Source organism: Nipponia nippon, unplaced genomic scaffold (assembly GCF_047370975.1).
Source record: "Nipponia nippon isolate SJK-2023a ecotype South Korea unplaced genomic scaffold, ASM4737097v1 scaffold_2, whole genome shotgun sequence".
Lineage (NCBI taxonomy): Eukaryota > Metazoa > Chordata > Aves > Pelecaniformes > Threskiornithidae > Nipponia > Nipponia nippon.
Window position 1 is genome coordinate 109,558,885 of NW_028262336.1, and position 14,431 is coordinate 109,573,315.

The 14,431-nt window shown below is 39.1% G+C and overlaps 1 protein-coding gene across 6 annotated transcripts in view; it reads left to right on the top strand.

The window, feature by feature from the left end:
• The window catches only part of ATP8A2 (ATPase phospholipid transporting 8A2), a 349,469-nt gene that overhangs the window by 58,150 nt on the left and 276,888 nt on the right, over positions 1 to 14,431 (top strand). For all 6 annotated transcript variants that reach the window (XM_087757791.1, XM_087757793.1, XM_087757792.1 and 3 more), the window contains 7 exons: positions 2,319 to 2,359; positions 4,171 to 4,244; positions 7,191 to 7,260; positions 8,719 to 8,846; positions 9,885 to 9,996; positions 10,696 to 10,861; positions 13,229 to 13,356. In XM_087757791.1, the coding sequence (XP_087613917.1) occupies positions 2,319 to 2,359; positions 4,171 to 4,244; positions 7,191 to 7,260; positions 8,719 to 8,846; positions 9,885 to 9,996; positions 10,696 to 10,861; positions 13,229 to 13,356 (719 nt within the window). The remainder of the gene's footprint in view (positions 1 to 2,318; positions 2,360 to 4,170; positions 4,245 to 7,190; positions 7,261 to 8,718; positions 8,847 to 9,884; positions 9,997 to 10,695; positions 10,862 to 13,228; positions 13,357 to 14,431) is intronic.

The window sequence follows — 14,431 nt, forward strand, 5'->3', positions numbered from 1 at the left end:
GAACGTCTACATGTTTTGACACTACTTGGCACTGAATACCTGAAGACGACATTTTTGTTTTCTTCATCTCCCTTAACTGAAAACCTGTGCAGAAAATACAAAGAGTTTGTTGATGGCTGCCCTCTGGTCGGTCAGTCTGTGCTGCAGTCACGGGATCTCCGCGTTCCTGTGTCGGATAGCTCCCTCGCTGCTGCTCCTGCAGGTCTGCAGATGAAATGGAGAACACAGGGACTTGACCTTTGAGTAGAGCCCCTTCCTCCCAAACACATTTAGCTTAAGTGTCAAGAAGCTAGAGAGATGCTTAAAGGAACCTGGGCAACTGAACAACTTGCTAACTCCATGCTTCAGTTAACAGGTAAAATGCTTGCAGGACTATTTTCAGCAAGTCGTTTTTCCTTTGTGCTTGAAGTTAAGGTGATCATTGAGATTGTATAGTAATGAACATCAAAAAGCATTGCTTTACCAGTTCTTCAAGGTAATTTCTTGATAGGAGTCTGGGAAGATGTTATAAGTGCAAGAACACTGTATTTATTAGTCATGAGAAATCGGCAATTAACTGGCTGTAGCACAACAGGCCTTGTTATAGGTAATGTGAAGGACTGCTCTTTCAAAGGTCACATAGGCAGTTCTAATTCATTTGTAGTTAGAGAACATGTGCCAACAAACACTTCAAGGGAATTTTATCACAGTAATTGTGGAGAGACAACCTTAAAGAACACAAGGTATTCTTATGGAGCTAAGTGGAACTTAGCACTTGAAAAATTATTTTAGTTCAAGTTTTATTTTTTACATTTGAATACTCTGAATACAATTTTCAAAATTATACTTAAAACCATATATCCTCATTTCTTGAGAGGGAGGCTAGAGGCTTATTCTTGATTTGTATTATGAGAATGAAAAGCTCATTTGTGTTTGAAGTGGGGCTAAATTTAGGTTCTGTATGTGCCTTTAGGTTCCTCTTATAGCTGAGTGAGGTCTAGTCAATGCAATCAGTACAGAGAGCAGTTCAACTCACTCAAAAGTAGACATCTACCGGCTGCTTAGCTATGTTCTGAAGTACACTGACTGCAATGAGCAGATGCTTGCTTCAGTAACATTTGTGTAGGCTTTGCATTTATCTTCATGTTTAGTTTTTTGAGCAGTAGTTATCTTCAAAGCATGTTTCCTGTGTTAAATTTCCCATTGAAAAAATGGGTTTGTTTAGCGGAGTGGCTTTGGTATGTAGAAATTAAATTCACTTTGGAGGAAACTAAACTCAAAGTTCTGCTCCAGGTGAGCACTGTACATCTCCATTAGGAGCTGGAGTGTGTTAGGCTCTGAGCCCGTGTTTCATGTCTTGGATGGCTTCACATGGTTGTATATGGAGATGACATCGAATCTAGACACCAGAACAAATGCTATCCCAAGTGAAGCTCCTGAGTAGCGTATTGCATAGATGTAGAGCACTCAGTAATAACTCTTCTTATGTATTGATCCTCTCATTGTCAAATTATAGAATAAGCCCTGGGCATTTAATACTGTATGGGATGCCCTCACATAATAGACAAGCACAGGGCTAGCAAACTATTGCACAAGACTGATGGGAAATGCATGTGTAGAAGCATCTAGAGGAACTACTGAAAATCATGTTCCAGAGTAGATGACCAATAAGTGTGTTAAGACAGCAGTATAGGACTTGGGCACTACAGAAGCCAAAGCCTATTTCAGTACCTTGTTTCCTTTTTTGTTTCAGTGTGAACTTCAGCATTTAGGATTCTCCTTCTGCCAAAGCTGATCTTTGCTTTTCAGTATGACTTTGAGCCTGCTTGACAATTAAGCCTCAACCCTATAAGGGCAATTTATATGGTAGTGAGGTTGGATGTGTCAGAGTCAAAACATAATGAATAAAACGCAAGGACAAGAGTGAGAAGTTAAAATTCTGTGGTTAAGTCATACATAGGACAAAGATGCTTCCTTGTATTGATTGACAGTGGGCAATAATGCCCTTTGTTTTAAGGAAGGTCACTTGCCAAACAAGTAACAACACTGCCCATCTGTGTGTTAGTATGAAATGATGCCAAGAAGAAATCAGGCCACCAACTGTTGTATAGCAGGTGGTAAAAATGATTTAAATACTAAGGGCAGATTCTTCCTCTTTCTTGGATGCACATGCCTGCAGCTGTGGACAAAAGTGTGGTCCCAGCTTCTGAAAAGTATTTTTCTGATGTGTGTGTTTAGTTCCCATTCTGGTCAGTGTTCACTACTGCTGATACAGTTGCTTTGAAATTTGTCCAAATCTTGGGTATTTATTCTAACCTAACTTTAAACTTTCCTTCCAGTTCTGAGAAATGGGATGTGGCAGAACATTATATGGAAAGAGGTAAATAAAACTGAGGATGGGAGGGAATGGAAGAGAGTGTTTAAGAATTACTTTTGCTGGAATAAATTTGGAGGCTTAGAGTTAATGCATGCTATGTGAGAATTCCCTGTGACTTGGGGTGGGAGGGAACCTTTCTGTTGCAATAGTGAAAATTACCCTGAGCAAGGCACCCGAGTACCCATCTTTAAGTCTTGGTACCATGTTTTTGTCAAATGCTAATGAACTGGTGTAAATGTTTTTGCTTGGTCAATTAATATGCTGCAGGATGTAAATGGTATTTTGTTTTCAGTCCACATCTAGAAAAGTAACTTTCACTGCAATGCTGTACCTCCAATGAAAGTCAGAGACTTGTTTTGCTACCTGTGCTAAAAAGTTCTTAGGTTTTGAGGCTAATTAGTAAGCTGTTTGCCCAAGTAAGGAACACAAGCCCTGCTGCTACCTCAGGCACTTGGGACACATGTTCTGTGAAGCCCTGTGCCAGGACCTGGTTAGCTTTATTTCTAGACCTTGCTGAAATCCCTCAGGATGTATTGATCTAATCGTGGCTCTTAATGCCTTTTTAAGGACAAAATTAGCCCTGTTAACTAATAAATGAGGAAAAAGTACACCCTTTTAAAACCTCTGGGAAATGAGACCCACCTCAAGATACCTAAAAGCAATCCTGCTGAAGTGTTAGGCTATAGTAGAAACTAAAGATTGCCAGGGATTCTGATGGCTAATGCTGATGCCTGTTTATGTTGTTCCATGTCCTATTTGTAGTGAGGACACTGAATTGAAGGGTATTTAAAGCTGAGCCTGGAATCTGCTTTTCTTATACCCTTAAGCACTTCTTGAATTGGCCTGTGTCTGCATCTGCATATTGTCCAGGCTTGCATTTATTGTTGGAGAGTAACAGTTCTGTACTATCCACCTTGTTTACTTTAAGGCAGACTTCTGATCTTTTTTGTGCTGACATTGGTAGGGAATTTGTGTTCAGTGGGATCAGAGTAAGTCTAATGAATCTGAATTCAAACATGCCATCTGTTTCAATTTTTATAAATTAATGTTAAAAATATTTTAAGCCCACTTCAGGCTCTCAAGAGTGCATTGGTGCTAAGCAGTCTGATACTCATCAGGCAAGCCTGGCTTACTGTTTTGAGAGTGCTACTTGGTCCTTCTTAGAATGGAAGTCCCATGCATGTGTGGCTCCCATTAAAGGTGCCAGAAATTCTTAGGTCTTCAGTATTCTGGAAGTTAGGACTTTGCACATCTCGAGTGACTATAGGTCAGGGAAGAACTGGTTGACGCTATCTGTCCACACAATACTCCTTGCTAGTGACTAGTACAAGTAGTGCATCTAAACAGGGCTAAGGGAAAATTACAGTAGTGACTGGGTAGTTTAGTAATATGGAGAAGGAATAGGAGAAACTCGTGATACTTGATGAAGGTAAAGTTTAAAGATAACTTTTTAATAGGAAAAAATCTTTCTGTAGGTTAAATAAAAGAAAAAAGTCAAATTTGGATAATGGCAGGATTATAGAAAAAAGCAATTTTTACTAAATATATGCCATGGAAGTTCATACTTTCCAGTTGAATATATTTGCTTTTTCTATAGAGAATTGTTTACTTTGCATTCAGAAAAGGGAAGGCTTTGATACTTCTAAACTTGCAGTGAAAGGTACTCTGACTTCCAGAAGCACTGTCTCTAGCTGTTCTGTGCATGATGCTGTTCTTTTGACTGGGTGAAAGAAAATAACAAACTAACATTCCAGACAAGCGAACTGTTTGTTTTTCTCTTCCATGCTACTGTACTCCTGCCCCTGACTCAACAGGTAGCAGTAGGAGATATTGTGAAGGTCACCAATGGGCAACATCTTCCAGCAGACATGATCATTATATCTTCCAGGTATCCTGAATGGGTGTGGAAATGATGTGTCTGATGAACTGAGGTGCAGAGGACTCTGAACTCTGTATTTGCTATTAAAAACAGACATCAGATGGCACTAATTCTTCTCCACATCTAAAGTTCGGTGTCAGAACAGTGCTTTATTAGGCAATAAAACATGTATCTTTGTAGATTAAGTTCTTAAGAAAGAAGGCTTCTTTAAGACTTCATAGTATTATGTACTTGTAATTCACGAAGTGTAGCATTGAGTTTGTTGGAAGACTGAAGGTCTGTTACACAAACCTCATGCAGTCAGTTGCTCTACAGCTTTCTGAGGATCCCTCCATTTAATTAAGGAAGCTTAAGTTTTCTTCCAATTCCACTGAGTTTCCAGCATATTTTCCTGCCCCTCAGGAAAGATTTCTCTTTCAAACAGTAATTCTAAAAGGCTAGCGCAGCTGATATCTAATAACTAGCCTGCAAAATAGCTTTTGGGCTTCATTTGTTTACTCCTTGTCTTTGATACAGTGCGCATATAGCCCAGCCCTAGCATGGTAGGAACAGTTAATGCTGAATACTGCTCATTTTTCTTTAAAGTGTGGGACAGCTTGTTTATAACCGATGTACTGGCAAACAAAGCTTGGTTGCTAGTTCCTAAAAGCATTTGAGTGGTACTTGGCCGCTCATCTAGGTCCTATATTGTGTTGAACAACCTGAGGCCAAATCAAGACCACTGTCCACTTAGACAGATGAGATTTAAACAAGAGACAACGGTGCAGTTCCTGTTCTTGAGCATGCCTTTTTTCTAATAGTCAAACCTTATGCCACCTTACTTTCCTCCATAATTTCCTTCTGTCTGCATGCTTTTCAGCAGTGACTGCAGGTTGCTCTGGTCTCCAGGTTACAGTTCTCCTAGATGACCCAGCTTCTAAGGGAACTTGTTTTCTAAGCTACTACACTTTCTGCTCCATCCTTCTTGTCTGTGCTATTCCTAGGAGGTTTGGGTTTTTTTGGAAGCTGTATGGGGAAGCTCAGTCTCTTTGAACTGTCAAATGATCAAGGATAGAGGTATTTTCATTCCATGGTATACAATATTGTATGTTTTTTAAAAACAAACTCCAAATTTTAAGTAAGCAGTTGTCAACCTTAATATGCAGTTAGGCTATACTTTGACATCAGTAACTTGCTGTTTCAGCATTGAGGAATATTTGTTCTACTTGAGAACTTCTCTATATTGTATTATAGGGAAGTATTATACTGCAAAACCTTATGATTTATTTCTTAACTTGCATGGGTCAGCTTTTTGTTCTTATTCTACTAACCTGCTGTCATTGATAATCACATAATAACTGGAGAATTTAACCCAAAGTAGGTTGATTTGGGAGAGCTTTGCTTGAAGTAAATAGCAATTTCTATGGCACTTCTGCCTTACCATTGGTATTATACCCATGATTCTCTTAAATGATAATACTAAGTGTCCTCAGTTCACCAGAAGGCTTTGCATGCTCTGAAGGGTGGGATCTCTTGCTTGTATGTGCTAATTCTCTGTGTCTGAGCTGACTGTCAGAGGTGAAATAAACAGTTGTTTTTATCTTGACTCTCTTTCCCCCACATAGGATAAAGGTGACATCAAATGAATTTTACATAGAGAATAAACTTACGTGAAGGAAAGATTTGAATCCAAACACAACTTTGTACGGAAACACTTCCACATTTCTGTGGAAATGAGAGGCATTGTCTTGCAAGAGGCCTCCCTCCTGAGTTAACCACTTCAGTTGTGGTAGATAAGGTGTTTGTGACAGAAGTAAAATTGAATCGAGCTGGACTTGATCTGTGGCTTTCTTGGGTTCGGATTCAGGTTGCCTGTATAGGAGGAGACAAAGAACAGACTCTGAACCCTTTTTTTAAGAAAAATTCTCTGGAGAGAAAAAATCTAGCTTCTTACTATGTTATAAATGTACCTGTCTGGTTAACAACTTTTGTCCTAAGGAGCCTTTATTACTGACTTTTCTGCTGATTAAGTACACTTGCTGTTAAAGCAATTGGTTACTTTGGAAAAGAAATAGCAACATCTCAAGAGTATGAAAAATGTCATGCTGAAGAAGCACATGTTTGGGTCCAGATGGGAGACTGATATTCCTTAGCAGCCTGAGAAGACAGTTGGGAAAAACAGTTTTGGTGGTGCCATCCAGAGGTTTGCAATCTTAAGGGGCATGTTAGGAAAAGATCAATGATAGAAGTACCCTTCCTTATCACAGGTGCTACCTATGCAGAGCTCCTCCATGTTAGGTGTAGATAAGACCTTGACTAATAGAAAATTCACAGTTCTGTGAGGAAGATTAATTTTTTTGTCTCTAGTGGCAGAAGTGAGGAAGACTTATTTTTTGTCCCCAGTAGCAGAAGTATCTCTGGAAGATGCAGATCACAGTCCTCCATTTCAATCTTATTGTACTTTTTTCTGATTCTCAAAAAAAAAGAAAATGCTGACTAGCAGTAACTTCAGATGTCCATCAACTTTAAGGTAATCTTGTGGCCATGACCTTTTGTGTGTGCAGTTCACAGATGGAACTCAAGAGCAGAGAGCACTACCCTCTTCATCCAAGCACATCCTCTTTCTTATACTGCTCAATACCTAGTATTTTATCTATAGCTCTTGCAATCTGAAGCAATTTTATGCATTGCAATGTAAAATGGTCCACTTCAGGCATCTGAGTTTATCATAACTTATTTAATTCTTATTAAACTTCTGATTTAGATTTGTCTTTCTCTGTATTTTGTTGTATGTTCATATCCAAAGACATCTCTAAAATGTGTACTTCCAGCTGGCTCTTTCATGGTCATATACCATGAATATGGATTTTGGTCTTCTGCAATGCATTGAAGAATTGTATTGTGGACCATTTTAGTGCAAAAGTAGTATACAAAAAGAACGGAGTTTTAATATTGAAAATCTTATGCTCCTTACAGTGAACCACAAGCCATGTGCTATATCGAGACAGCTAATCTTGATGGGGAGACAAATCTTAAAATACGACAGGTAAAACAAACTAAATTTCACCTTTTTTTTTTCATTTAGGTATCTAATACTAGCGACAAAGTGGAGTCTAGCTTACATGACAACAATACAAGTACTCTTTTTTTTAAAAAAAAAAAAAAAAAAGCATATCTAGGCATATCTCCTTCCAGGTGGCTGTAGCCTTCTTTTCAACAGATACAAACCCAAGCAATAATGCTTCATGTGCAAGTGCAAAGAACTAATCTGGAGGAAGTATTATTAGCCCACAAAGGCGAATCAAGCAGACCATGGCTGTGTTTTGCTGAAGGTCCAGTAAGTGGAATTGAAGTGCTGTATTAAAAAAAAAAAAAAGGAAAGAAAAAAGCAACTCTGCTTATGATAAGAGCTGCAGTTTCTGCAGTCACAAGTGCCAATCTCTGTTGCTTCTGCCTTTGCAGAGTGCTCAAAAGGACCTTTTATATGTTTAAGTTAATTTGTTCTCTCTTTGTGGTAAGTAGTAGAACTTACTTGGATATTTCTAGTTTTGTTGGAGAAATACTGTTGATTATGGTATTTAGAAATAGTTCAGAATCTTTGCCCTCTTTCATTATAAAAAAATGCATTTAGATTAGGATTTTGAAATATAGCTTATTTGTTTTTAAAAAGCTGTAGACTTGCTGCTTGTTTACTACCTTTGTAGAGATGTGATTTACTCTTCTGGGTCAGCCCAATAGATCAGATCTTGAGTTCCTGTTTATTTGCTTCAGGACACGTGCTTAAAATACAAAAATAAGCTGGGGGGGCCTTTTAAGGCCTTGTTCTGGCTTGCAGTGCTGCAGTCAAAATCTGGCAAAAGAGACACTAAGTAGATCACTCTTAACCAAGTGGTTGGATGAAAAGCAGTGGAGTGTTGTACGTGCACTCTGAGATGGAGTAGGAATACATTAGGTTACAGTTGCATGGTGGGTTGTTAATTAACCTTGAGTAGGACCAGAGCAAAATGGCTGAAGTGACCCAAGGGAGACTACACTTAAGAGTGATTATATTTAGTAGCAGTAACACATCAGCAGAGCTATACTGGCAGAGTGAAGTCAGTCCTGTTTATTATACTTCTTGTCTCCTACTTCCTCCTGCATGTGTGCAACTTTGTGCTTTGTGGATGGGACTTTCCTCTTGGTTACACAGAGAACATGTAGGTGTTATAACCCTCTTGTGTAGAGGGATTTAAATCAGTCCTATGTAAGCAGGATCATATGTGTACATAACGAATCTTCCTTGCAGGAAAGAGTTATTGAATATCCATTTAAAAAAAAAACAAAACAACCCACAACAACAACAAAGGAAACCCAAAAGAAAAAACCAACCAACAAACTTGACAGAAAACCTCCACACATTTGATTACATTTGATATCTTAGTTGTTGGAAGAAAGCACAATTTTCCTAGGTTGCCTTCTAATAACAGTTTTTTGACAAGAATCTCCTTTGGATTGGTCTCTGCAGGGATTGTCTCAAACTGCTAGTCTCCAATCAAGAGAAGAATTGATGAAGGTATCTGGAAGGATAGAGTGTGAAGGACCCAACCGTCATCTTTATGACTTCGCTGGAAACTTGCGCTTAGATGGTCAAAGGTATTGACTGGACAATAAAGCCATAAATTCAGTTACAAAAATGCTTCCTGTGTGCTTTTAGTCTGCAACAGTGAGCATATGCATCTTTTTGCTGGGGAAGAGGAGGGTAATAATTAACAGTTGTCAATCAGAGCATCTGCCAGTATAAGGTAACATAGTTCTGTCTTCCTGTGGAGTCTACTGCTTGTTATGGGAGAGTTGGTTTCTTTGGAATAGTAGTGGTTTTTTTATGAAAAGTAACATCTAAAGAGAAGGAAGAGTGGGGGAAATGGTTGGGGTTTTTAGGGCCTTCTTGTTACAGGAGATATGAAGAGGAAATGGGAAACCTCTGCCTTCCAGCTAGAGCCAAAGGCTGCACCAAGTTCAGATCTATGGAGAAAAATGGTATTGGAATCTGGAGTCTCTATCAGTGTGACTTTGATCTGTTGCAATTCTTGGAAGAAAAGAACTTAGCTTTATACTTGAATTCATAGAATTTGAAAGGTCAGTAGGCACATACAGGTTTCTTCTTGCTGTACCTGTTTTCCTGCACAAAAGCTGTATTCCTTGGGCAACTCAGCTGAATAGTGACAGATGCAAGAATAGAAGAACATCACTTCCATCCCGCTTGAAAATCACATGGGTAATACAGTTTTCCCAAAATGTTTAATGCATATGTGAGGTTATAGTGTGCTTGGAATGGATGGTCTGTTTGCAAGTGTGATGCTTCTCTGTCCTTGATGTGAGAGAACATATTAGCCAAGGTAAAGTGCAGAGTAAGCTTATGGCTATCACAAGTTCTCAAGTGTTGAGTAACTAGAACAGCTCCTTTGTATCACCTTTGCCCTACTGTGCTTTAGCAGGGATTAGACTTACACAGGTTTCGGTGCTCTCTTGAGCTATGTGGACAATTAAGTTCATCATATTACTTTCCTCCTTTTGTGGTTGGTTTGTTGTTGGTGGGTTTTTTTTGAGGAGAGGGGAGTAAGGCTGAAAGGAGAATTAATTTCCTAAAGTGTTACCAAGAATTGAAAGATATGCATACTTTTTGTTTTGCAGTCCTGTGTCTGTTGGTCCAGACCAGATCTTGCTCAGAGGTGCACAACTGAGAAACACCCAATGGGTCTTGGGTATTGTTGTGTATACAGGCCATGATACAAAACTCATGCAGGTAAAGATTTTAAGGAAATCTAGAGCATGTCCTGATAGAAGCTGTATCTTCTTTCCTGTATTTTATTTGTCTTTTGGACTTGAGTTTATGAAATGATTTGACTTATTGTAGCTGTTTAAGACCTGGAGTCTTTGAGGAATACAAGGATACTGTTGTCCTTGAGGTTGTGTGTGCACATGTGTAAACACTTATTGAGGTATTTGCCTCAAAACACTTCAATAAGTAAGCAAAACTAACTATTTCATCTTAATTTATCTGCTACCTGGACAACATTTAAAACTGAGGTTTAACAGCTGAGGAGATGGTAGTGACCACCTACAATTTTAGCACTTGGAGATAATTAAGACTACAGTTTCTATATTGCCTTAATGGCAGGGAGTGCCTGGAGAGACCAGCAACATGTATGGGTTGCACGTGTCTGTTGACTGTCAGTGGGGCGGACAGACAGGAGATGAGCATACTAGGTCTTTTAGAACTGAATGGTTCTCTTACTCAAATCTCTTGTCAGTTTTGGAGTCATTAGGAGTATTGGCTTCTATTACTACCTTCTTCAGTTTTGCATACAGTATTGAGCTAAACAGAGTTGAAGTAGGGAGTTTTATAATGGGCTCTAAAAATAAAGACTGAGTTTTCCTCTGCAGTTCCTTCTTGTATAAGCCATTGCCAGACTTTTGTTTTTCCTTTTCTGCTGCTGTTCAGAATTCAACCAAAGCACCTCTGAAGAGATCAAATGTGGAGAAAGTGACCAACATGCAGATCCTGGTTTTGTTCTGTATTCTCCTGGTGATGGCCCTTGTGAGTTCTGTAGGTGCCTTATTATGGAACAGAACACATGGTGAAGTCGTCTGGTACCTTGGCTCCAACAGTGAGTATGCAGCCAGTATGCTAGGGATGTATCAGGCTGTAGGGCCGGCCAGGCTTTTAGCTTCGTTAAATGAATGCATAAAATAAGAAACAAAGAAATATAAGAAACAGTCTGTTGCTAACTTTTGATGGCCCGAGTTTTTTTTTTTTTTTTTGAGAATGGGCTGGCAGAAGTGAACTTGCTGGTGAAGCTTCTGTTAATAAAACCTTCTGAAGGTTAGGTAAATATCACTGGGCTACCACCCAGGGAGCAGGGAGGAAACGGAAGAGGGGCAAGAGTTATTACTGGATGTTTGGTGTTCAAGTTCTTCCAGCTCTGGAGATGCCATGCACAAATTTGTTTTTAGAGCAGGTCATCTACTGCTGCCTTATGTATCGTGTCTGTACCTGACTGCAGGATAGCAGATATCAGTCTCATGATCCTGACTTCAACTTTATGCTTATGTACAGAAGCAAAGGATTTCTCTAGCTGTTTTTTGAGTCAGAAGTGCTGATTTGCTCTCGTTGTAGAGAACTGTTAAATGCTAAATGTTATGATTTTGTATTTATTGGATAACGTTTCAGAGTTGTTTTGGCTTCTGACTATTATTTTGTAATGAGAACTGATCTCTTAGCATGCTTATTAAGGGGTTTGATTTGATTTCATTCATACTCCTTGAATTTATTAGTTCAGATAAAGATGGGCCTTATGCAAATGCTTAAGGATGAAATAAATTGCTCTCCAGTGGACTTCTGACTTGAGGGGGTTATATTAGCTAGCTATAAAATGTGTTATGAACATCTTGAGATGCAGATCTGAAAACAATTCTCACAAACTGCAAATGGTCTTTCTGCTGGTGATTGCAAAACAGATGGTAAAGGGTGTCTTCTGCAGTTTAAGAACTGCAATTGTGATAGTAATGAAAAAAATTCACATGGGAAGAGCGTGCAAGTGCCTCATATTTGACTCTGGTTTTAGGTAGTTGTAATGTCTTCTAGTAGCAGTATCAACAACTTTCAAAGTTTCTTCCCTACCCTCCCCTTTGCTTTTTAATGAGGCAGTTTAAATTTGTGCCTTCCAATGATGGAGGTAATATTGGAAAAGATGAATGGAACAAACTCTTGAACTTGCGCTAATATAAAACAGGTACAACAGTAGTCTGTGTAGATGCTTTTTTGTAAATTGAATGCACAACTTCTGTCACTTCTGTAACTGCCACACATGGGAAGGACACTTTTCCAGGCTAGGCAGGTAGATGTTAAATTTTTGTTAAATATCTAATTTCCATGAAGATCATATTGGAAAAAAACTTTTCCAATATCAAGTGTGCTTCTACTCTTTCTGTAAACTGATCAAAGATATGGAATTCATGTGTGCTCACACTTGAAGGTACCTGGGTCCAGACTTCAAGTCTTGCTCTGATCTTCATTAGGCTTCAGCAACTTTCTCTGCCTTCTGTCTCCTCCTAGTTTGCTCCCCTGCCTTCTTACTAACTTATTTGTAACACTGAAAACCCCTTAGTTGTCGGCTGTGATCCCATTGTGCTGGGTGCTCTCCATGTTGACTGAAGTGTCTCCCTAAGCTTCAAGGAAAGTGAAGACGACGAATGTGGAGACTCTGGATGTAAAGAGAGGCTGTGGGTGGCACCGTGAACAGGAGCCTTCATCCTGTGTCTCTGCTGAGCCTTGTCCACTCCTGCCTGCTGTCTGCAAATGCTTCCCCTTCCCTTTAGGACCAGTTGTGCTGGCAGATTTATTTGGGCAACTTGCCCAATGTTGTCACCATTAATAACAGCTCTTCTGCCTAAGCAGGATGCCTTAGTTCATTTACTAGGTGTCTGTTTAACAGTCAACTTGTTCTCTTAGATTTCTTTAGTGTGAGTAACTTCTCAATTCTGGTAATGCTGGCAGATTTTAGAAGAAATTTTGGTCTTTATTTTTTGTTTTCTAACTCAACTTCACCTTTCAGAAAGTGCCTACTTGTCTCAGTGATGTTACTATTGATATTGGTGGCTCTTAATTGGGGCAGTTGACACATCAGATAAATCTCTAAATTTGGGCTATAGTGTGGAATACCATACTTCTTACCATCTGTTTAGCAAAATTTATTCAGAAAGTGTTCTGTTCTCTAATACATAGCCTCACCAATCTTGCCCTTCTTCACCTGGCATAATATTCTGTGTATCCAGGCATGTGTTCTGTGGGTGTTTTATATATGGACTATTGAAATCAATATTAAGGCCCTTATACTAGGCCTCAACACGCTTGCTGATTATTTTAGCACTACTAAATCTGATCAGGCCAACTGCAGAAAGATGGCTGCCCCTGTAATGTACCACTCAGACTTCTGCCTTCTGTCTGTTGATGTCTTATGTCTTTTGGTCCACAGAAATGCTGTCTATCAACTTTGGATACAATCTGCTGACATTTATTATCTTGTACAACAACCTTATTCCAATCAGTCTTCTGGTGACATTGGAAGTTGTCAAGTTTACTCAGGCTCTTTTTATAAATTGGGTAAGTAACAAGAATAAATGTATTAATGTCAGTTTTGGAAAGTGACATTAAAAAAAAACCCAACACACCCTGAAATCATTACCAGATTTTTGTTGACTTTTCTGATGCAACTTCTGAGAAAGGCAAGAAGTTCAGAGGATTTATTCTATATTAGTTCTGTGTTCCACAGGAAATTAAGTTTTAGTTGTAGGAAGATTCCTGTGTGCAAATGATCGCTCTTGTATATTTTAGGCTTTCAGGATGAGAAGGAAGGCTCAGCTCTTTTGGTTGAAGGAGATATCTCAGCTGACTCATGTTCAGTAAATATCTCTTAAACTTTCCAGTACCTTACAGCTTCACTCAACCACAGCAGAGGGAAAGACTAGACTTCTTTAGGGATGGGGGTGGGGGGTGAGTTTTTTTTAAATCCTGAGGCTGGCCTTAAGGTCACCTCTGGTATGGATCATTGTATTTCTGTAAGGAGATGAGTTGGTGGTGCCTCATGCAACAAAACAGTGATCCTTTTGTTCAGGCAAGCTTTGACTTCAAAGTGTTTCTCTTCTGTGGACCAAAAATACCATAGTGATGTCTCTTAAGCTGAACAAAACCAAGACGAATAACCTTGTCTTGGTATGAGTTACTCCTTGGACTTCCAGTAAAGTTTTAGTGGTTCCTCTAAAATACAAGTAAATAAGGTCTAATGTGTCTGTTCTCTGAGCTGCTTATAATGTATTGGAGATGCTTGACTAGCTTATCTGAGAAATTGCTTTGGTTCATATAGCAGCTGTTTTGTTTACCCTCCCAATTAAATTTACTAATAGGAGTTGATTTCAGTCACTTAAATTATCTCTTCAGTTGTGGATGTGGCTAGAGTAAATTGCATTGTTGCAACTGAAGACCTAGGATTAGCATGGCTAATGCCTGTTAAACTTCTTCCTACTGTACTAAAATCTTAAGCTTGAGATGCAGTGAAGAAAATGATAATTGAATCTGGCTTTTCTCATGTACATGTAGTATGGAGGTATACTTTGGGAAGGAGGCACCCCTGTTCAGCCTGGGATGCTGTTTGTCTCTCAAGCCATCAGAACCTCCACCA